Source organism: Telopea speciosissima, chromosome 1 (genome assembly GCF_018873765.1).
Source record: "Telopea speciosissima isolate NSW1024214 ecotype Mountain lineage chromosome 1, Tspe_v1, whole genome shotgun sequence".
Taxonomy (NCBI): Eukaryota; Viridiplantae; Streptophyta; class Magnoliopsida; order Proteales; family Proteaceae; genus Telopea; species Telopea speciosissima.
In genome coordinates this window covers 73,951,664-73,975,336 of record NC_057916.1, presented here as the reverse complement: position 1 = coordinate 73,975,336, position 23,673 = coordinate 73,951,664, and the positions used below count along the sequence as shown (strand labels likewise).

General features: G+C 41.0%; 2 protein-coding genes across 3 annotated transcripts in view; both read right to left on the bottom strand.

Moving 5' to 3' along the window:
- The window catches only part of LOC122654384 (zinc finger A20 and AN1 domain-containing stress-associated protein 5-like), a 21,380-nt gene extending 7,131 nt beyond the window's left edge, over positions 1-14,249 (bottom strand). Inside the window, exon 1 of the mRNA XM_043848456.1 lies at positions 14,005-14,249. Coding sequence (XP_043704391.1) covers positions 14,005-14,249 — 245 coding nt within the window. The remainder of the gene's footprint in view (positions 1-14,004) is intronic.
- The window catches only part of LOC122657415, a 25,070-nt gene continuing 14,019 nt past the window's right edge, over positions 12,623-23,673 (bottom strand). Inside the window, exons 4-6 of one of the 2 annotated variants that reach the window (XM_043852123.1) lie at positions 14,341-14,522; positions 14,163-14,228; positions 12,623-12,637 (exon numbers count right to left, since the gene is read on the bottom strand). In XM_043852123.1, coding sequence (XP_043708058.1) covers positions 14,433-14,522 — 90 coding nt within the window. In that variant the 3' untranslated portion in view covers positions 12,623-12,637; positions 14,163-14,228; positions 14,341-14,432. Of the gene's footprint in view, positions 12,638-14,162; positions 14,523-23,673 lie in introns of both variants that reach the window. The other variant, XM_043852117.1, reaches the window with a different exon arrangement.

Sequence of the window (23,673 nt, the reverse complement as noted above, 5' to 3'; positions counted from 1 at the left end):
AGGGATGGTCCAGCTGAACTGCTGACCTGGGAACTGTTAGGTAAGACTATCAAGACCATGTACAACTGACCATACTAATAAATACCAGATCTGACCCTAATCCACATCTCTGGATGGTGCACCGGGACATGGACCCGAAAGGCTAGTGCAAGACCCAAAGACTTCCAAGTGACACTAGACTGAACACCGAGTCAGACCAGTGAGTCTAGACCAACACTAGGTTATCCAAAATAGCTTTAAATGTCAATTAACACATTTTTTATTTAATAAATTAGGATTTGATCCCACGCTCGAGGTGCACAGCTAGATACCGGCCAGAACTGAACCAGTAGGACCAGACCAAGGTGAGTGAAATGCCATCATGTATGTAGGTGTAACATAACTAACATGCTAAAATGAATTATAACATAATGAAATTGTGTTGTATGTTTATTTCATTAAATCTTGAAATCTGGGAACAACAATGTATTGACTGCTGGAATCCATGGTTGAATATTGTATGATGTATGTGATTGTTAGATTAGATGTTGTAGCCGGCTTGGAAATGAGGCCTGTTGTAGCCTATAGATTGGGATGCGGTTGACACCATCGGACTCATACGATGCCATATAGACATATTGGGCTAGAGTTTCATCACCCGTGCTACTCACCTTGCCAACAGGGGTTAAGGTGTTGGATGCCTGTGGGAGTGACCATATGAATGAGAAAAAAAGGAAAAGAAAATAAAAGAAAGAAATGTTATTGCACCAAAAAGGTGAATTATTGGCTATAAGCCAGAGAAAAGAAAAGTGATAAAAAAGGATGGATGCCTCACAGGTTAATCACAGAGGGCTGGTCGGGCTGACCTTGGTGACTGATGCAGGATGCCACACCAAGGATACATGTATTGGGGATTGTAGTAGCACTAACCTGCCTTAGTTGTGTTGTTAGGTGGCTAATTAAATAAAATGAACTGCACCTCATACAGGATTCATATGGTTGTGACAGCATGTGCATGCATGGTGATATATTTCATTCACGGGTTCGGTGGAGCTCACACTCTGTTATGTATGTTTTTCTGTTAGATGATCCTATAGGTTGATGTTACTATGGTGGGGAGACTTATTACCCAAAGGAGAGCCATAGTGGTTACGACTATATTATTGTGGACCCAGACGGAGGTTATACCGTTGGTGCATGTGTTCTCGGTGATAGCTGAAGATGACCCGTGAAGGGTGTTACTGCTGACTTTTTATCTTGGGGACTCCTTTTTGTAGTGACGAAGTTTTTCCCTGTTTTACTTTTCAGCTTTCTTTCTTTTTGGGGCTAGGGTTATCCTGCCCTATATATATTTTCTTTTGTTTAAAAGCTGTATATGGTAGGGATGGATACTACTGTTTTCTCTGTGGAAGTGAGAGAGGGAATGAACAAAGACAGTATTGTATATATTATCATTTCCTGTACCGCTACACTTTTTTAATGTTTTAATGTAATTATAGTTTTCTACAGCATTTTGAGCATTACATGATGTATTATGGTGGATGTGTATGTTTGTGAATGGATTAACTGCTTCTAGATCTAAGGGATTTGGCGGATTGCTGTCATTGAATTCGGGTCACCTACCTAATCCTCCCAGGGGGTGGTTTGGGGTGTGACAACGAGGCTCTATGCCACTAAGGCCTGTCCGCCATGAAGCTCTATGACACCAAGGCCTGTCGGCCACGAGGCTCTATGCCACCAAGGCCTGTAGGCCACAAGGCATGATGCCACCAAAGTCCATCGACCATGAGGCACTCATGCCACCAAGGCCAATAGGCCACAAGACAAGGATAACACTGAAAAGAAGCAAGACTCAAACACAAAGATTCAAGGTAAGGATAACGTTGAAGTTCTAAAAGCACTTCTACAACTTAATTAGATCTATCTGCAACTTAATTAGATCTATCTGCAACACGTAAAGGTACAAAGATTGTAATGCAAAAGGTAGAGAAGATAAACGAAGAACCCTGGCATCAGTATAGCAGGATTGATTGAGGCGCCCCTGTTTGGCTTTATTGTTACTATCTTACCTTTTTTATTATTTAAAACAAAGGAGAAAAAGTTGATTAGTGAGATTTTGTTTTGGCGTTACATTCCTCATATTCGTTGCGATCTGTTAACGTCGGATCGAAATCTATAATCAGATAATCTTACCTTTTTGTTGTCCTGTGACTCCTGTCAGATCAGTTACTAATCTGACGGTGATGGTCATAGGCCACATGAGACTCAGTTAATATTGAATCGCGACTCAAAAATGTAAGAAGACGGAGAAGGCGAAACTTCTCCTTCTCTACGCACCTTCCTTCCCACGCTTGTTTACGAGGCAAAGCTACAACACGATTTTTTTTTTGGAAAAATTACATATACCTCTCCTGTACTTTGGCCTAATTACACATTCCTCCCCTTGATTTTCCCACCTTACACTTTGACCCCTTATGGCTGACGGTGTTGGGAAACTATTAGTTAATGATTTAAAAAAACAATATTACCCTTGTTCTAAAATACCACAAGTAGAATTACAGTGATACCCTTTTTATCATCTTCAACCTTAAAACACTCATTTCTTTCCTCCTCCACCGCCACCACCACCACCACCGTAGCCGCCATCACTACAGCCGTTGGCTCCTCCTCCAGCGCCACCATTGCCGTCTCCGCCTCCTCCTCTTCGGACTCTTATACGGTACACTAGAGGTCTCCTGCCAAAAATTGTTGATCTCAGACATGCTGGAGAGAGGGTTCTCAGGAACAGTCACCAAACAAATAATCGAATATACATTATGAAACGAGTCCTGCAATTGTTGAAGTTGCTCGCAAGAACTTGTAGTACTGTTGGGAATTTTCTCAGGAAAGAGATTTCAAAGATTGTTTTCACGGTCAGCAACATCAGAGAAATACTGAGTCTTTGTGAGATGACCCTCTCACCCTTTTGATTAAAAACGATGTTCATCTTCTCTTCTTCTTCTTCTTCTTCTTCTTCTTCTTCTTCTTCTTCCTGTAACCCCACCCACCCCCACCCCTCTGCAATCCCCCCCATTGTCGACTCCATCGCTGACTTCGCTGCCACTTGCCTCGGTGATCAAGATACCCCATATCTCTGCATCTTCAAAGTTAGCCAAAGGTAGGCCATCCAAAAAGAAAGAAAACCAAGCACAGAGTTGAGATCCCTCTGCAAAAAAAACTCACAAACCCATTTGACTTTTTTCATTTCTAATAAAAACCCTACTCTCCAAACCACTCAAGAAATCAGCCATGATTTGAGCGAGGCCACCTGCAGATGGGTTTTATCGCAAAGCCTTTTTGCCTCCTCTCCTTCACTCTGTTCCTCTTAGCAATATATACACAAAGATAATCCATCCATGGACCATGAAACTTAACTAATTACCATATAATTTTCTCCACCGAGCAAAGTAAGGTAAGACAGTTGAATGGATGTTATGGGTTTCATTTACAGTTTCAAAAGAGAATCTTTATCCTTTTTCTGCATATCTTCAATATTCCTCAAAGGGAAATTTGATTTTGGACCTCCAAAACCATTCTTTCAAGCCTTTTATAGCTTGGATGGGCGAAATCCAGCACATGAACATGAGAATGGCTGCCATGGCTAATCCCAGAAGTTGCAGAAACTGAAAAAACGCCATCTCTCTACCTCTCCCTTTCTCTGTTTCCTCTCTATTTACAGCTTCAAAGTTGATTGATTCTAAGGGAGGAGAGCAAAAGGTATTTATAGATGGAAATTAGGGATTCAAGAATGAATGAAGAATGAAGAATTTTATCTCTAAATCTTTCCAAGAAAAACCAATAACTATACAAAATGTGCATTTAGTCAAATAATATTAGATTTGCAGAAACTCAAGGGCATTATCAACAAGTGAGTGGAGTGTTTCAGTGTGCCTGCTTAATCCAACTGTTCCTGAGAAAATGTTATAGCCTTTTCCATCTCTGATATCGTCTCTCTCACAATCTCAAGCTCCCCCTCCATCCCAAGAGCCCTAAAAGTACAAATCGTTGCTTTGTTGTTTTTCATCATCCAAATTGCTAGCTCAATTGCAAACCTTCTTATTCTAGGAGCTTTGACTGATGGGTATTGATAGAATTTTAGAATTTGCAGGAATTTCGTTGTTAATTTGATCTCATTGATTCCAGTTCGATTGAATGTGATACTTGCTTCTCAAGGAGTCATGAACTTGAAAATCTGTGTTGCAAGCCCTGACATTACTTATTGTACTTTGTTTTCTTCAGACATTATCATCTTCAACACCTGTTAATTGGGCTCACAGGAATCCAGGGACCAGTTAGAACGATTCTTACCAAACCCTAGAAAGCAATAGAAGAAGGGTAATAAAAATGTGGATTTATCCATGATGAGGTGGGTGGCGGCGGGTGGGATTGCAGCATGAAGAAGAAGAAGGGTATTGTTGGGTTCAGAAAAGTTTGATTCAGTGTCAAAATCAGAGGTTGCTGGCGCATGGTTGGGACGAAGTTGTAGGAGGAGGTAGATGAAGAAGAAGGGCAAAAGGGTCATCTCAAATGACCAAGGGTTAGTTTGGGCATTATAAAAAATCTAACTGCGTCACGTTAGCACATAACAGACAGATGCTAACGGCAAGGGAGGAATTAGGAATTTTTGGAAAATTATAGGGAAATCAAATGTAAGGTGAAAAAACTAAGGGGAGGAACGTGTAATTAGGCCAAAGTACAGGAGAGGTATATATAATTTTCTCTTTTTTTTTGGTAAGTTACAACACGACTCATGCAACCCAAAAACCGGTTAGTCCTTTTCTATGGGCCCGATGGTGACTGGTAAATTAAGGGCATAGAAAACAAACACGTCCCTCGTAACCGGCATTTGGCAGTGTTCTCCCCCCTTGGTTTTGGCAGGTTCTATAATTGAGCCGCCAAAAAGGTAATGGGCCCCACAGAATCGACAGCATGTGTCATACGGAAATAACTCACTCATCGAAAAGTTTCGCTACTCGAAATCAGGGTTGGGAAAAAGATCCCTACACCGACAGTGTATAGATGCTTTTCCTCAGTCCAGAGTAGCCCTGTAAACGGATTGGATTCGGCTCGGATACGGATCGGATGTAATCAGATTCGGATAGTTTCTGGTCAAATATGGATACCTCTAAACGGATTCGGATGGATTCAGATGCAGATCGAATTCAGATTTTCGACCATCCGTTTACACCTCTGCCTTATGTAACCCGAACCTTCCTCCCCCTAATGGATACAATTCACTCTCAATCCATAGTTTTAGATCATGATTCTCTTCTCCTCATATTTTAGAACCTGTTGAATCTTCAAAAACCCTCAAGATCGTTATTTACTTACTTTTTTAAAATTAAGTATTCGGATTCGGATTTTTATCGGAGTATTTGGATTTTTTTTCCGGATATCTCTAATCGAATATGGATGCCCCTAAATAGATACGGATGCGGATTGAATTCGGATTTTCGATTATCCATTTACAGCCCTGGTCCATAGTCTAGACTCGATCGTTTTCACTTTTCACACTAAAATTCTATCCCTTTCGTTGGTGTCAATCCGTCGGTTCTGTTTGGTTTCAGTCTGAGTTGAATCAATAGTAGGTTTCTAGGAAACCTTTAAATCAAATTGTTAGGAAGTTTGTGATTTAAATCGGTTTCAATTTTGGTCCGATTTAATTCGGTTTCTTATCATTTTTAAGGCAAGAGATTGTTGGTCGCATGGCCCTTGCACCTACAAGGCCAACGAGATTATGCGCACGGATATCAACATGGATGAGATTTTTTATTTCATTAGAATAGAAAAGTAATTTCATGCTTTCTAGTCTCTAGGTGTAGGGGCCACATGATTACGCAGTGTTTTTTTCCCTCATTTTTGTTATTAGTTTGTTGTTGGGCTATTATTGGATTTGGTTTGATCTAGTTTTGGGTTTACATGTATATTTAAGGAAATGGAAAAGAATGCTCCCTTTACGCATGCGGTACATTGGCACATTGCCCCTGCGTCCAGACATAGGGGTAGCTGAAATGATCGTTGTGCCCTTAGGAAATTCCATCCTTTCATAGGGGCACGGCAATCATTTCGCCACATCTTTGCCTAGTCGTAGGAACAATGCACCGCACGCGCCCAAATTGTGTTATGTGCGTAATGGGATCCACTCTAGTGTATGGGTGCTAGATTGGGCTAGCCTAGTATGGGATAGGTTAAAAGACTTGATTTAACGTGTTCCATCAGTTTCAGAGTTTTTGGCGTATCAATCAAGTACCTAACAGATAGCCTTCTTTCTTCCTTTGGGTTTTGTGTTTCTTATCGTGATACAATCGATTTGGTCTCGGTTTTTGTTGGATTCAATCCAATTTTTTATTTCGGTCAATTCAGTTTGGTTTCAGCTACTACCAATTCCATAAAACCCTAACCCAAAACCAAACTAATAAGTCAGTTTGATTCGAATTAGAATGAATCGATCAATCCAACCGGTTCGAACTGAAATTTGACATCCTTAAGATTGATCCATGGGGTCTCTTAATTGATGAAATCGTTTCCTACACGGTAATTAATATGACGTGGGAGATTTACTCCATAACGTGGGAACCCTTTCATTATCTGCGTCCTCTTCGACGGTAGAATCAAGATTCTATGGTGGCTTGATTTTACATATTAGGGATGAAATCTTGGGCCTTTCAGGACAATACGAACGTTATTTTTGTCAGGTTAGGGCTGGCCCTGGGCCATAGATTTTGGACATATGTTGGGCAGGATTATTTGGGCTAAATTTAGGGTCGGGCCCAAACCCAACTATATAAGATTCATATAAACCAGAAAATGGATCTGGGCCCGACCCAATATAGATGATTAACTTGATAATTCTATCCAAAAAATAAAGAAGTTGTAACTTGGTAAGGACAAAAAAAAAACACTTAATCGTGTCATTTCCATTTTCTGTCACAAAGTGAAGAATAAATTTTCATCATGCGTTCACCAAAAGTATAATTAAAATTAAAAATTTTTTTTTTTTTTTTTTTTGGGTAAAAAAATTTTCAAATAACTAGATCATACTAATTGTGATCAAAGTCTGAACCTTTCCTTAAAGACATAGTACTGTTACTAATTTTCATTACTAATCATAACCATCCTCCAACATAATCTCATCAAATACTAATGAGGTTAGTGGGGGGGGGGGGGGGGGAGCTGATCGACAAGCACCCTTGCTTTTTTTATCGTAGATCAATTAGGACGTGAATTCAGCAAGCACTTGGACGAAGTAAAACGGCAAAAGGTGGACTGTCATGAAAGCTAGGCAAACAATATGAAAAATAGACCCAACCCAACCCTAAACAAGTAAAGGAAAGTCATTGAAAAGTGAAAATAAAGTTTCGTGAAATTACATGAAGGGGAGTAGTTTTCTGTTTGGGAGTGTGGCCTACGCACCAGCACTCTCATTGAAAATCATTGGCTTATTGAACCTTGGAGAGGTTAGGGCCTTTAGTCGATTTTGATTTTGGATGCTAAGGAAAAATGGAGCCATGGAGGGTTTAAACGGACTCGAAATCAGTCTGTCCGGTCGGGTGCCCAACAAGCAATGACCCCACATCGGGAACGATCGATTATTAAACATGTTGGGCTTAAGCCCAACACGTTTAATAATCGAGCCGAGCTTTAACAAGTCAGGCTCATTCATGCCTGCCGGGCTGGGCCTGGAATTGACACCCCTAGTTCATCTTTCTCCCACCACAACCATCACGAAATCCCTTCAAAATCATTGTGGTTATTGTGGAAAAAATTGAAGGAAAGTTTAACCATAAAGAAACTTTGGGGCCAAATTCTAGGGTTAAGAAGAGAAAATCTGCTCTCCACTAGTATGTAACCTTGTAATCAAACTCTTATGTAATCATTAACTCCCACCTCTTATTGTATAGGTTGAAAACACTCATTGTCATGGGTTCACATCTCCATGGGTGAAGAGAAATTAGGTCCCAAGAATAATGAGAGTGTGCGTAAGAGCATCAACATGGACAAGATTTTTTACTTTATAGGAGCAGTATGGTAATTTAGTGCGTTCATATGTCTAGACACAGGCTCCACCTGACCAGGTAGCATTTTTTGCCCATAATTTTTATACGAGGGTTCTATGAGCAAGAGGGTTCTATGAGCAAATAACATAGAGGAGTCAACCAATAGTGTGACAAAATGGTTTCATGCATAAGAGGGCAGCGCGTACTTTTCATGTGTGGAAAATAGACCGAGAAAGGTGCTAACATACCCTTCCCTAATGGTTCGGACAATTTTTTCCCAATTTTAAGGGTAAGAGGGCCAACCAATTAAAAGCTAAACTAATTTTGATATTACCACCTTGTCTTATTGTTGTCTTGTAGTTACATGTAGCTAATCTAACTGTGTGTAAAAAATACCGGATAATCCCGACCCCACATTAACCCGTCTTGAGCCCGAACATTGTTTCTCTCTCGTAGAGTACTTGGCAAACTCAAATAATTAGACTGAAACTTGACAAGTGAGCAAGATTGGAGGCCATGCCAAGCCCTGCTCCCAATTAGGGATGTAAATGAATAGCCGAAATCTGTTTCCGTATCCGTGTTCGTATTCGTTTAGCACTATTCGAATCCGTCCGAAAGCTAAATGGATACGGATAGGCTATAGCTATTCGAAAAGTTATATTTACATGTAAATGGATAAAATATCCGATCCATATCCGTGTCTGTATCCATTTAGCACTATCCGATTCCGTTCGAAAGCTAATCGAATGCGGATGGGGATATAGCACTATCCGAGCCAAATCCGATCTGTTTACATCCCTACTCCCAATCCCATACAAAGTTGAGCTTAAATTTTCTTTTATAAACTCAAAAACACATGTGTTGTGTCATCTATCATCTATGGATATTGGATACCCTAAACAATGGTATTTGTGATCTGGTTGATGTAGACCAGGATGAATTAGTAATTAATCGATAAATTAAAGCACTTTATCAAACAAAACTTGAAGCATAATTAATGTTTTCCCATTAAAAAATCCTGAATACTGAGTCTTTCAGGTTGCAGTACTAATCCAACCTAAAAGAAAATATTGTACTTTTTAACAAATACAAAAAGATTGAATTACATTTCATCCTTTATCCATCCAAAAATATTAAATCTCCCACAGAATTTCTACTTGGAAAATGAAAAAGATAAAGAACAGAAGAAAGAACTCATCTCTTCCTTATTAGTTATATTTCAATTACTACCATAACAAGAAAGAAAGAAAGAAAGAAAGAAGCCCTTCTTCTTCTGATCACCTTCTCCTTCAAGCTTCAACATGAAAGCTCATGTCTTGAATGGTGATTGGAGTCAAAATCATGAACATGAAAGCTCATGTCTTGAATGGTGACTGGAGTCAAAATCATGGATATGAGAGAATTTCTTCTGGAGCTGAATCATCAAGGCTTGGTTCTCTTGATGAAGAAGAAGAGCTTTCTCCCTAAGCTTCTCATTCTCTTGTATGATACTTTGGTTCTCCATGTATAGCTTCAAGTTCTTCATTGCCATTTCTATACCCACCACCCCTGCTTCTGCTTCTACCGACCTTCTCCTCCTGCTGTTAAGTCTTAAATATCATTAATTAGTACATAACCATTGAAATCTAATATGTAAACAGAATCACCCATGAATCACAAGAGCTCAGAGACAAGGAAGAACCTGTTTAATCGGCGAATTCGACTCTTGCATCTCTTTGTAGATTGGCACATTCTGAAATTTTATTTTTCCTTAAATTCTTAAGTCGAAGATATATAAGGAATAAGTGAACAAGAGGTTATTAATGGAGAAAGAGAGAGAGAGAGATTACAAGAGGGTTTGTGGTGAAGGTGCAGATATAAATAATGGATGAGAACTTAAGAGATGATCAAGCACTTGATAAGGTAAAGACTATGGAGTCAGAAGCAGAGGAGGGAGGGAGGGAGGGAGGGAGGGAGGGAGGGATAAGATATATATAATAAAGTGTTTGAATCAATCTTGGTGCGTTTGAAGTGTTTGTATATGGGAGCTGAGAAACCTTCTTCGTTCGCAATGATGGCACGAGTTCTCATCATTACTTCTTACACCTTCAGCTTCCCCTTCTTTCTTCCTATCTCCATTCATGACTTATATCACCTCTCTCTCTCTTCTCTCTCCATATACTGCCACAGTAGTAGTACACACTGGCGTTTTTGGTTATATACCCTGCTTTGCAGGTAAGAGTTTACTTTTGAGACTTCTTCCCTTGTTAATTTGAAAGTGGCCCACGAGATGTTGGAAGGAAAGAAAAAGGTTAGTTTTGGTCTATTATTCAATTAAACTATGTGGATTACTGTCTCAGATAAGAGTTTAGACAAGGGGTTTTTTGGGTTTGAGACCCGGAGAGAGCCCTTCTTTTCATGGATGCCTTTCCGCAATCTTTTGGCAAGTCAACAACCATTAGGATGTAATTACGGAAAAGAGTGTTTTTATGTTTGGGTTTTACACTCTTACCCAGTTAAAAAAACAAAAAAAAGGGGGTGAAACGGTTTCATGTTAGGTACTTGTGTGGAAGTATAGAATTTTTTTTTTTTTTTTTTTGGAAAAGAAGAGAATTCATTGAACTAAAGAGTCATTACAAACACTGGCTTCATTCTCACAAAGAGTAAGCAACCAAGGAGAGATAAGAGGTCAAACAATCGGAGAGTCAACCGAAAGGGTCGACCTGGCCAAGGAATTAGCCACTGTATTGGTAGACCTTGGAACAAAAAAAAAAGAGCAATCATTAAAAAATTTCTAAAGATGAACAATATGGTGATGAATACTCTCAATGGCAAGCTTAGGTTCAAAAGAGGATAATTGCTTGATTAATGAGTAGCAGTCCGATTCCACCAAGACCTTCCTGAAGCCACCCCTAGCTGCGAGAAGAAGGCCCGAGCGAATGGCAAGAGCTTCTGCAATAAAAGCTGAATCACAATGAACACCAACTGAATAAGCCGAGAGAGGGAGACCAAAGTGATTCCTTATAATATTTCCAATGCCACCTTTCTTAGAGCCTTTGATCCAAGCTGGATCGACATTCAATTTAACCCATTCTTAAAAACTAACCCTTAAACAAAGAATGTCCAAGTATTTCTGTATTTATATATAGGTCTTCACATCAAGCTACTTACATCTGGTATGAGATTATTACTTCGGCTCTCTCCATGGCACCCAAAAAAAATAAGAGGAAACAAAAGCCTCTATGGAGATTAGTTTTCCTAGTTTCAACAAGAACCTGAATTAGATTTGATCCAATTTGGGGCACGTTCCAACACATCCAACACTTATATGGAATCACGTAAACAAAGATAATTTCAACCATTTGAGTATCTTATGTGCTACCCACTTGTTGATTTTGTTTATGGTAATTATTAGAACTTAGAGAAGCCAAACAAACCAAGAGAGAGATAGAGAGAGAGAGTCAATGTGGTTAGGTTTCTCCTTTGGCCCTTTTCTTCATGTAATCAAGTAGGGTGAAGCCATGGTCATTTACGTGGAAAGTGGAAGTGTGAAACACTGAAACTCCTCGATTAGGCATTTTTGGCTTCATCTCCCCCCCGGATCCTCCTCCGCCCACTGCCCACCCTGCCCAAAACTGCCAGGGGCTGGGGCTGGGGGTTTCTCCGCCCACTGCTCCTCCCTCCTTCTCCCACACCCACACCTATACGACCCTAAGGCTTAATTCCGGCTTAATTCCTCCACCTCTCTTTCCCCCCCCCCCCAACCCTCTCCATTAAAAGAGTGATAGTGATAGTGATGATGAGGATGATGGTGACGCATACCATGATCGATGATGGTTTTCTGTCAATCAATCTCTTTCACTTTCAAAATAATTTGGGTTGGCCGGCTCTAAGCCTCCAGGGACCCACCACATATACTTACCCTTCAGTACCTAGGTTCTAAATCCCGGTTTCGACCAGATTGAAATTGAGATTTCCCAGATTTCGATCCAACCTGATCGAATCCTGTTATTTTTATGGCCAAACTCAAAATGTCATGGACTGATCGAATCTACCAAAACTGATTGAAACTATCAAAACAGGTCAATACTCAGGTTTTTTTTTTTTGTCAAAACTAGTGAAAACTACTGAAATATTCGAAATATGATCGAAACTGATTGAAACCAGTATCGATCTCCAGTTTCTTCTCAATTTCTATTGAGATATCTCTGTTGAAAAGTTTCGACCGGGATCACACTGGATCAGTTACTGTCTTTTTACCAGATTTCAGTATGAAATACTCTCTCTCTCTCTCTCTCTCAAAAGAAACACTTGTGGGGAATTCCATAGGAAGGGTGGGCTGTTCACTTTCATTCTTACTTCAGCTTCACCTTTTTGTCCAATCTCTCATTATATTAAGTTTGAAAACAGGGATACAGAAGTCAAATGTTACTTTGAGGTGTCCATTTTATTGAGTACCCATTGCTCTGTATTTCTTCTTTCTCTGCCTCGGATGATGGAATGAAGAAGAAGAAGAAGAAGAAAACCATGACGCTCCCTTGCCTGGATGGACTCCCACCTCCTAAATCATACCCTTTTGAACATGAAAGGGTGAGCCATTTCCTCCAATCCATTTCTAGCTTTCTTCTTCTCAACTTCTCCTCCTTACTTCTTAATGAGGGGGGTGGGGGACGAAACGTGCTAGTCAACCCAGAAATGAATTACCATTCCTCCAGTGTTACAAGTGCCTTGGTTTTTTTGGGGTTTTTGTACACCTTTGACATAACTCACATGAATGAACCATGATGATGCTGATGAAGACTATTCATACACCCATTCTCATGTGGTCCACTTCATCTCTCTCTCCCCCACCCAATTGGTGCCATCTTTCCATGGCAATCAATTGCCCTGAAGATTTGTACGCAAACCCATCATCACAATCACTAATTTCAAGGATAGGCCATTTACATCTTTGTACAAGAAGCTTCTATTGGCTTGGCGCCTCTTGAACCAGATTTTAAACAAGATTAAACCCAATTAATAATGATGGAAATTGGACTCCCTACATCTGTAATTATGTAAAGAGCTCAAGGGTTTTAGTTCCTGATCGTCCAATCAAAATGAAAGCTGGTGGATATACATGAATGAAAGCACTTATAAGGGCAATATGTTAGATGGCACATCCATTGCGGACCCAAAAGAAATCAACCTACCAAGTCATAGACATCTTCCAGAATCTAGGCAGGAAGTAGACTTACAGGAAAAAAGAAACTCCATTTAAATTCATCCTATACGGTTTTGTTCTAGAGAATACAGTTGCAGGCAGTTGTACTCCAGCAATCATCAACACATATCACAATTTATGAGGAAAGAATTACAATCTATTCTATCAGTTCTAGTTATGTCTTCAATTCTAGCTCTTCTAGCCATCAGATGGAATTATGGTTCCAATCGATCCCGGCCGATTCTGATCCAAGATCGATGAAGAATCGGTAAACAGGTCTAACCTTAGTTTTTGGAAGGAGATCGGCCGAGCCAAATCAGCCAAAATGCCAATTCCAATCCGAATCGGCCAATATGATCCTGATTTTTTGAAATCATTGTGTCCAACACACTCTCCAGGCACATATCAAGTTAGGTAATGCAACCCATTTGGACACTAGCTCATGAACCCAGTTAGAGTCTATCAAGTGATCCTTGGAAAAATGTGTACCTTTGGGAATTACCAGGGGGAGGCTACTACTAAATAAGAAATTAAGCATGGATGAAGACTGAAGAGCACTTCATGCTATGATGAATACCTGTGCATAGAATACGTCAAAATTCTCAGACAGCCTTAACCAAAAGTAAGAAAAGTGATTCACATGCAAAATCTGTTAAATGGTCAGAAAGTCTAAATACGCTGGCAGCATCACATGATGATTAACACAAAGCCTTCAATAAATATAAAATAACAACTGGTGGGCTGATTGTCAATTTACCAGGTTGAAAAAGTCACTGCTCCTACCGTGTGATTTCTATTTTACAATACAGAACAGCTCCTACCTGCTGGCATTGACCATTCACCCCATCCAACTTCAAGTCGAAGATATTAATTTCCTTTGACTCTAACATTGTGAAACATTCCACAATTTGATATATTGAGCCATGGCCATGAACAGAATCTACAGCTTGCTTTACAGCAGTAACATCCGATACGCCATTTCTGATCACCAATAAGAAAGCTTCAACTTTACCTCCACCATTTCCTACTTCCTGCACCAGTGTAACCGCCATTACAAATAATGGTGTCGTAACTGTGAGAAACAAGAACAATAATAGTTCACCTTGCAAAGTAGACACATGAACAAGAATAATAATAGTTCACCTTGCAGAGTGACCGAAAGGAAATGGTTAAAGATTTGTCAGGCCATAAAGAAAAAACCCCCATGATAATATGTATTATCAGGTCCCTAAACTTCATTGACTAGACTTGTATATTCGAAATGCTGCAATGCACATTGTGAAGTTACCAACAACAGTCAGTGCTGCTTGCAGGGCCACCAGCACCTGAAATTAGTGGAGCATTGCCAAGTTAGTTCATATATCATCCATTGCAAAAAGCATGGGCATGGATGGCAGACTGGCATACAACAAAACTTCCCTATTGGAATAGCTTCATTACAATTCAACTATGGTGGTCACAAAATCAGTAAAAGATGTGAATTGTAAAAAAAATCATGTAAGGATACAAACATGTTCAAGAGAATTTTAATTACAATTCGGGACAAAAATATACTATATTTTACAAACAGATACAGGTATCCAGGTATAAGTAATTTATGTCTATTATATCGTATTTCTGCAGCAGTATTTTCGAAAAACTGTATATATCATTGCAATTCTTATGTTTGTCATACTTTCGGTTGTCTATGATGCTTGAATTTTTCAGCCAGGTTCCATGATGCAGTTGCTCTAGCCTGGCTAGACAAACATGACCCGTTTTGGAGGCCCAAACCAAGAACCAGTCCAAAGTGTTGGGATTGGTCGGTTCACTTCAACGCCCTCCTTCGAAGTCGCGAAGCCCTCCTCCTTCCTTGCATTGTGACACTCCTCTGTCGCAGCTCACAGCTGCTTCCTCAGTTTTTTCCCCTCTCTGGTTCAAAAGAGTAAAGGACTCCTAGTAGAAGACGGTATCCCTCCCCACAATTCCCCTTTTGTCCTTTTTTTCTTGTTTACCCAAATTACCTTCTATTTTATCTCTATTTTGTTTTATCTTTTTTTTTTAAACTTTATTTTCAAGTTTATCCCTACCCTTATAATTTAATTCCTTTCTAATCCTCTCCCCCATCAACCTACTTAGGTGCCCTTTAAGATTTCCCTTATTTGCAATTCTGCCCACCATCCTTACAAACCTCTGTTTATCTAGTGTTTTGCCATTTAGCTTTCGTCTTCAAGTGTTCTCTTGCTATAGTGGGCCTATAGTGATTCTGAATAGGGTTTCCGAACCCCGGGATCGACCCTAATTTGGAGATTCTATCCATATCGTAATCGTGGTGGACAATAGTGAGATTCTCTAACAGCTCAATTCCTATAAAGGTGAGACCAATCTAAAAATTGACACCCTCACTGAACATGTTGATATCCTCACCACAACTATCAGATCCCTCCATACTATGATGACATTCATGCAAACTTCTATTGACTGACCGGTGGCTCCTGATAAAGGAAAGAGTCCCATGCAATCTGGGGATTCTTCCAACTCCATCCCACAGGTTCCGTCTCATGGTACGCCATAGCATACACCACCACCACCACCAAATGGAGTTGGTCGATATGATGATCCTATTTATGTAGCTAAAAAAGGCGCAAAGCTGGACGTCCTCGACTATGGAGATAACAACCCAGAATAGTTCCTTGACTGGGTTCGCAGTTTGGAGACATTTTTCAAGTGGTAAGGGTTGACTGAGGCCAAAAAGATCTTATTTGCAGAGGCTAAGCTAATGGGCACGGCTTGAGTCTAGTGGATCAAGCAACAACAACAGAATCAGACTCGAGCCATTGGGTTAGTCACTACTTGGGCTGAGACGAGTGAAGCCCTAAACCGAAGATTCTTGTCTACCAACTACAAGCAACATATGCACCTCAGATTTGCACAGTTGAGACATGAAAACGTGATAGTTGAGGAGCATGTTTGCAGATTCTACTATTTCGCCACTCGATCTGATTTTGAGTGGGATGAGAAGGTCTTGGTGGCACAGTTCCGTAACGGCTTGCATCCACAGATCAGTGCCACTTGCAACTAGTAGACTGCGTATGTGGAGGATGCAGTTCAGGTGGCATATCAGGTTGAGGAAAGTCTGAGAAGGCCATACTCTCGGAGGACTTTTGCCGACACACCCGCCCACAACAATTTTCTTCTCAAAAGAAATCGGTTTTGGTTATCACAGGCCAATGGTTCTTTTATGGCACCTACACAACCGGTTCGTCCTTACTCCCCACCTTGGCGAGGTTCAGACAAACCTTACTCTCCACCTCAGCGTGCATATGACAAGACTTCGGTCATGCGGAAGGAAGCTATTCAATGTTTCATGTGCAAAGGATATGGACATATGTCTGCTCAGTGCTTTAACCGGTTGGTAGCTTCCATTGACAAGGACAAATTCATACCATTTGCACCGGAAGAACGGATGACATTGACAATAAATTTAGAGGCTGAGTGTGAGCATGGGCCTTATGTGGTCGATGATAGTGATAGTAAAAGCAAGCGTCAACAGTGCTATGTTAGTCATCCTCTCTTGACTACACAAAAGGTTCCTGACGAGGAAGATTGGCCTTATAACAATATCTTTCAGACCAGGGTGTGATGCAATAAGTTGTGTAATATGGTGATTGACCTTGGCAGTTGCACCAACGTCGTCACTGAAGATGTTCGCAAGTTGGGTCTGAAGACGGAGCCCCATCTGAATCCCTACAAGGTTGCGTGGGTGAACATCACAAATCTCAAAAATAATGAAAGGTAAGTGATCATGAATTCCATTGATGGACTGGTAGCCATACACTTCACATGTTTCTAGCGATTCAGACGGCATTCTTGGACCTCATCCAAACTCGACAGAGTCGAGTTCTTTTCAAAGGAGGCGAGTTGATGTAGTTGCTCTAGCCTGGCTAAACAAACATGACTCACTTTGGATGCCCAAACCAAGAACCGGTCCAACCCCAGTTTTTTGGTCCAACAAGAGTTGGAAGTAGTTAAGTTATTCTTGAAGTCTTTTATTTGTTTTGATTTTAATACGTAGGACATAGATAGAGTAAGTTATTTTTCAGTTTTATTGTCTAGCTAAACTTCCAGACAACCTCATTAAATGCATGTATTCTGGTCTGGTGAGGTGCCACCCCGCTTTTCCCACCCCATTCACTTTCAAAGTCCTACCAAATTGGTAGGAGTTTGGCACTATTCATGGAAAATTTAATCTTGAGTCTTATCTCTCTCCTCTTCTTATTTCCTTTCTTTCCCATGGAATCCCCCCATGTCCTTTTCCTCTCTCCCACCAAATCCCACCCCACTACAAAATTCATATCCATTATTTCCTTTCCTTGTCAACCCAACCTACAACATGTGGGACCCACCCCTTTTTATCCATCAAACAAACAAGGCCTTAGTGTTTTACATCTTTAAATATGGGCATTGCTTGAAACCGATGGACAGAAAATTGAACAGAAAAGTGTTGGGTTTTGCTCTGCGTGATTTCTTCTTGTTGATGTATACACTGATGCTGCCTATTCCAAACAGTTCGAGCTTTTAGGTGAAACGGTAGCGAACATAGTATCAGAGCCGGGAGGTCAAGTGTTCCAACTCCTAGGAAGTGCAAGGCCATGGGATCTTGGCCGGCACGTGTGAGGGAGTGTTGATGTATACATTGACGCTGCCCATCCCTAACCGTTCGAGCTTTTAGGTGAAACGGTAGCGAACAAACTCCCCCTGCAACTCTAAGTTCCCATCTCAGAATGCTTCTCTTCTCTAACCAGCCCTCCACCATCCCACTTGCATCAGATTGACATCCACTTCAACACAAAAAGGGTGGGATGTGGAAGAGGGGAAAAAAGGTTAGCCATCTAGAGTGGTATCTGATCTTACGAAGGATCATAGATGTACCTTATTCATTGCTGGATATTTAATTTGCTTATCATTTCCTGGATGCAACTTGCAAAAGGTAATGAATCTTAAATATGAAAGGCATTGCAATACAAACAATCAAATTTACATTTCTTTTAAGAGAAGAAAATGATAAAGAAATGTTTACTGTAGCATGAACTATTCAAGTTACAAGAATTTGAACACTACGGGCCATAACTGTTAACAAAACATAATTGATTAATGCTTAAAAGAATCAATATGATTCCCTAAGCCCTTTATTTATACTAATAAAACAGAATTACATGGACATATATGCCCCTACATAGCTGACATAGTATAAACAAAGGAAAAGAAAGAATAAACATAAGAGAATAAAACAAAAGGAGGAAAGGACCAGAATACCTACGGTATTCTGGCCTATATATCTAACACTCCCCCTTAGTGTTGGTGCAAAAATGTCACACATGCCCAACTTGGCTAGAAAAGGATGAAACACTTTGCCACTCAGCCCCTTCGTGAACACATCAGCCAGCTGATCAGTTGACTTCACATAGGGAACATAGATTAATCCAGCTTCAAGTTTCTCCTTGATGAAATGTCTGTCCACCTCCACATGTTTAGTACGATCATGTTGGACAGGATTATGAGTGATGCTTATGGCAGCCTTATTGTCACAATATAACATCATTGGAAGTTGGACAGCAACCCCAATATCTTGCAATAGCTCCTTAAGCCACAACAATTCACAGATACCATGAGCCATCGCACGGAATTCAGCCTTAGCACTGGACCTTGCCACCACATTCTGTTTTTTACTATGCTAGGTGACAAGGTTCCCACCTACAAAAGAGCAATATCTAGAGATGGACTTCCTATCACTTGAACCAGCCCAATCCGCATCAGTGTATGCTTCAACCTTCAGATGACCATTGGGAGATAAAAGTATCCCTTGTCCCGGAGCAGACTTCAAGTATCGTAAGATGCAAAGGACTACCTCCATATGAGAAGAATAAGGGTCATGCATAAACTGGCTGACCATACTAACTGTAATGGCAATGTCTGGTCGAGTGTGAGACAGGTAGATAAGTTTGCCCACCAACCGCTGATAACAACCTTTGTCAACTGGTGTGCCTTCTTTCTCCTTAAGTCTTGTTGTAGCTTCTATGGGAGTGTCCGAAGGATGACACCCTAGCAGCCCTGTTTCAGACAGTAGATCCAAGACATACTTTCTTTGAGACATAAATATGCCCTTTAAAAAGCGAGCAACCTCTATCCCTAGAAAATATTTCAGAGTCTCCAGATCCTTAATTTCAAACTCACAGCCAAGGAACAGTTTCAACCTGTTGATCTCATCACCATCATTGTCGGTCACTACAATATCATCAACATAGACTATGAGGAGAGTAACCCTATCACCCATACGTTTGATGAACAAGGTATGATCAGCATTGCTTTGCTGGTAGCCCACTGAAAGTATAGCCTTGTGAAATCTACCGAACCAAGCTCTAGGTGACTGCTTCAAGCCATAGAGTGCACGCTTCATTTGACACACCTTACCCTTGGTAGCAGGACTTGAAAATATATACTTCTTCCTTTAGTTCACCATGGAGGAAGGCATTCTTCACATCCAACTGCTGAAGATCCCATCCAAGGTTCACTGCACAGGATAGCAATACCCTTACAGTATTGAGTTTTGCTACCGGTGCAAAAGTCTCCAAGTAGTCAATGCCATATGTCTGAGAGAAGCCCTTAGCAACTAGACGTGCCTTGTACCAATTAACTGTACCATCTGCCTTCTGCTTGACCACAAACACCCATTTACAACCCACTGGTTTTTTCCCTGGAGGAAGAGCTACAAGATCCCACGTATTGTTTTTGTTCAATGCTCTCATTTCTTCCAACATTGCTGCCTTCCACTTCCCATCTGTAGATGCTTCCTGCCAATTTTTAGGAATGAAAATAGAAGAAAGGGAGGAAACAAAGGTACGAAAAGAAGGAGAAAGAGAACTATAAGAAACAAAACGGAAAATGGGATGTAAAGTGCAAGTCCTGGTACCTTTGTGATGTGCAATGGATAGATCAGAAGAGAAAGGCTCACCAGGAGAAGGAGGATCTGGATCCTGAGGTGACAACTGGATGGGTATCGGTGCTGCAGTGGACTGATTCTGCCCTCTGTTAGAACATCTCCGGTTATAAGTGAGAATGGCGGAATTGTTAATGGTCCTCTGAAAGTTACGAATGGTCCTCTGTACTGGAGTCAGCTCCCCCTGAATAGGAATATTACCACCACCTGTTTCCATGATCTCCCCCTGTATTGGATTCCCCTCAGGTGAAGGGACAGATGCCTCGGGAAGCTGGGCAGCAGCCATGGGAGGCTGGACAGCAGCCGGGGAGGGTTGGTCAGTAGCTATAGGTGATGAAGGGAGGGGAAACCCAAGAGTATGAACCACATCTTCACTAGAACTCTCCCCCTGAAGAGGTGGGGAAGAATAATAGGAAAGGGATTCATGAAAAACCACATCCATACTGACCACAGTACTACGGGTAGGAGGGTGGTAACACTTGTAACCTTTCTGGGTTGGAGAATAACCCAAACAAATATACTTTAACCCACGGGGTTCAAGCTTGCCAGGGGACTTAGTATCCCTAGCATAATAGACACAGCCAAAGACCTTGGGAGGTACCACAAAGGAGGAATCGCCAAGTAAAATGTCAGATGGGCTACGGGAATCCAGAACCCGTGAAGGTAACCTATTAATAAGGTAAGCGGCAGTGAGAACAACATCACCCCAATATTGGGATGGAACATGTCGAGCAAACATTAATGCTCTTGCCACTTCCAATAAGTGGCGGTTCTTCCTTTCAGCCACACCATTTTGGGCCGGGGTATCAACACAACTAGTCTGATGTATAATCCCATGATCAGCAAGGTACTTTTGAAATTGAGATTCTGTATATTCAGATCCATTATCACTCCGTAAAACCTTAAGAGTAGCCTGGAATTGGGTCTGGATCATTTTATGAAAATGTTGAAAACAAGAAAAAACTTGATTTTTAGTTTGAATAAGATAAACCCAAGTATTTCGAGAATGACAATCAATAAATGAGACAAACCAACGATGGCCAGAAATAGAGGTCTTACGACTAGGGCCCCAAACATCCGAATGCACCAAATGAAAACAAGAAGAACTCATTTTATTTGATAAAGAATAAGTTGCACGTGTCTGTTTGGTCAGAACACAAGCCTCACAAAAAAAGTTATCCTTATTACATTTGGTAACCAAAGATGGAAATAAATGGGCTAAAATTCCTAATGGAGGATGACCTAATCTAGAGTGCCACTGGTAAAGTTCAGAAGAGACCAAAGAGTTCTGATGTAGTAGAGAAGGTACCGGTGGAGAGAGACGGCCATCATCAAGTAGATACAGACCACCGTGTACTTTACCCAATCCAATCGTCTTCCCAGATGCCAGATCCTGAAAAACACAATGTGAAGGAAAAAAAGTTACCTTGTAGTTAAGATCACAAGTAATACTACTAATGGAAAGTAGGTTAGTAGTAAAATTAGGTATATGTAAAACAGAAGACAAAGGAAGGGTGGAAGTGCAGTTGATGATTCCTTTTCCAGATATGGAAGAAAGGGAACCATCAGCCACTTTGACCTTGTCTTTCCCAGAAGTGGGAGAATAGCGATGAAATAAGCTAGATGAACCAGTCATGTGATCTGTAGCCCCGGAATCAATGATCCAGGGATGGGATGCCACAGAAGTACAATGACCACCAAATGGTATACCTGACCGGGCAAAATTTGAACTTGAAGGAGCCGAGGAATTGGCAGTAACAGCGAAAGTAGTAGAGGCAGCAGCAGCGGAAGACCTTAGCACACGTAGGAAGGCCTATAGATCGTCCTGGGATAGACCAATGTCTGTAGCCGGGGCTGTAGGAACAGTTTCAGATTAATTTGCCTTGCTTTTCGGTTTCTTCTTAGCAGCCCGCTTGGCTTCAAAGTAAGCCGGTTTCCCATGAAGCTTTCAACATTTGTCCTTGGTGTGATAAGGCTTGTGACAATGGTCATAAGTAACAGGGCCTGGAGTAGTACCACCAACAGATAAAGTACCAACAGGTGCAGCAAGAGCCTAGGCAGCAGTCTGGAGAGCCGATTTGTCAGAAACAGGAGGATGTAACATAGCAGCCCGACGGTTTTCTTCTGAAGAGACCAGGGCATAAGACTGTTCAAGTGTGGGAAAAGGAGAATGGCCCAACACCTGAACACGAATCTGGTCATATTCAATATTCAACCCGGCCAGGAAGTCATAAACCCTAATTTTGTCAACATGTTTTTTATATGCATCTACGTTGGCAGGTGTATCAGGGTGATAATCCGAAAAATGGTCCAATTGCTGCCAAAGGCTGCGGAGAGTGGCATAATACTTAGAGACAGTCAATTCCCCTTGAGCAGTATGAAGGACCTTTTTGTGAAGTTCATAAACTTGAGCATCATTACCAAGCTGACCATATGTCTCCTTACAAGCAGACCAAATCTGAGAAGCCGTATCAAGGAGGAGAAATCCTTGTGCAAGGTCTGAAGTCATAGAGCCAACCAAATAGGACCTGGAGCAGTCGGCATAGGTATAGAGCCATCAATGTGGCCAGTGAGGACCCTTCCAGCAATAGCAAAAGATGCAGATCGAGACCACAGCAGATAGTTGTTGCCATCTAACTTGATAGGGTTAGGATGAAGATCACGATAATCAGATTTATCATGGCTACCCTGATCAGAGGTGGCAGTCGAAGTAGCAATGGAGTCACCCATAGTGCTGAGAAGGGTTGTGATGCAGAGAAGCCCAAAAAAAAGCTAAACCAAGGGCTGAGAGCAGAGCCGAGTGCCCCTCTGTGATGAGAAACACACCCCCAAAAAAGGCAGCAGCAATAGAGGAGACCCCCCCCAATATCGATTGTGTTAGGGTTTTGGAAAAAAAACCCAAAAAAGAGAAATTGATGTGGGGAGGGGAACCCAAAAAACCCTGCTGCAGAAGAAGCCTGTCTGAATCTGTCCAAGAGCCTGCAGGGAATGGCTCAGATGAAAAAAAATCCAAAGAGAAACAGTAGCCGCAAGCAACCCTAGTCCCAATTTCGATAATGCACAGGGTTTTGTTGGAGAAAAACCCTGAAAGTTAAGTGTTAAGTGGATCTGAATTAGAACTCTATGCTTTGATGATTAATGCATCCTAAGCACTTCTATATTTATAATCATAATGAATAGTTAACACTTAGTACATTAGCAATGTGGGACTAAATCACATATACCGAAATAACAAAATAACAAAATAACAAAATAAAGAGGGTATAAGGGTCAGAATACCTCCACGGTATTCTGGCCATATATCTAACACTCCCCCTCAAGTTGGAGCATATATATCATGCATGCCCAACTTGACTAAGATAGGATGAAACAGCTTGCTACTCAGTCCCTTAGTGAACACATCAGCTAGTTGATCAGTAGACTTCACAAAGGGAACACAAATGAGGCCGGCTTCAAGCTTCTCCTTGATGAAATGTCGGTCAACCTCCACGTGTTTAGTA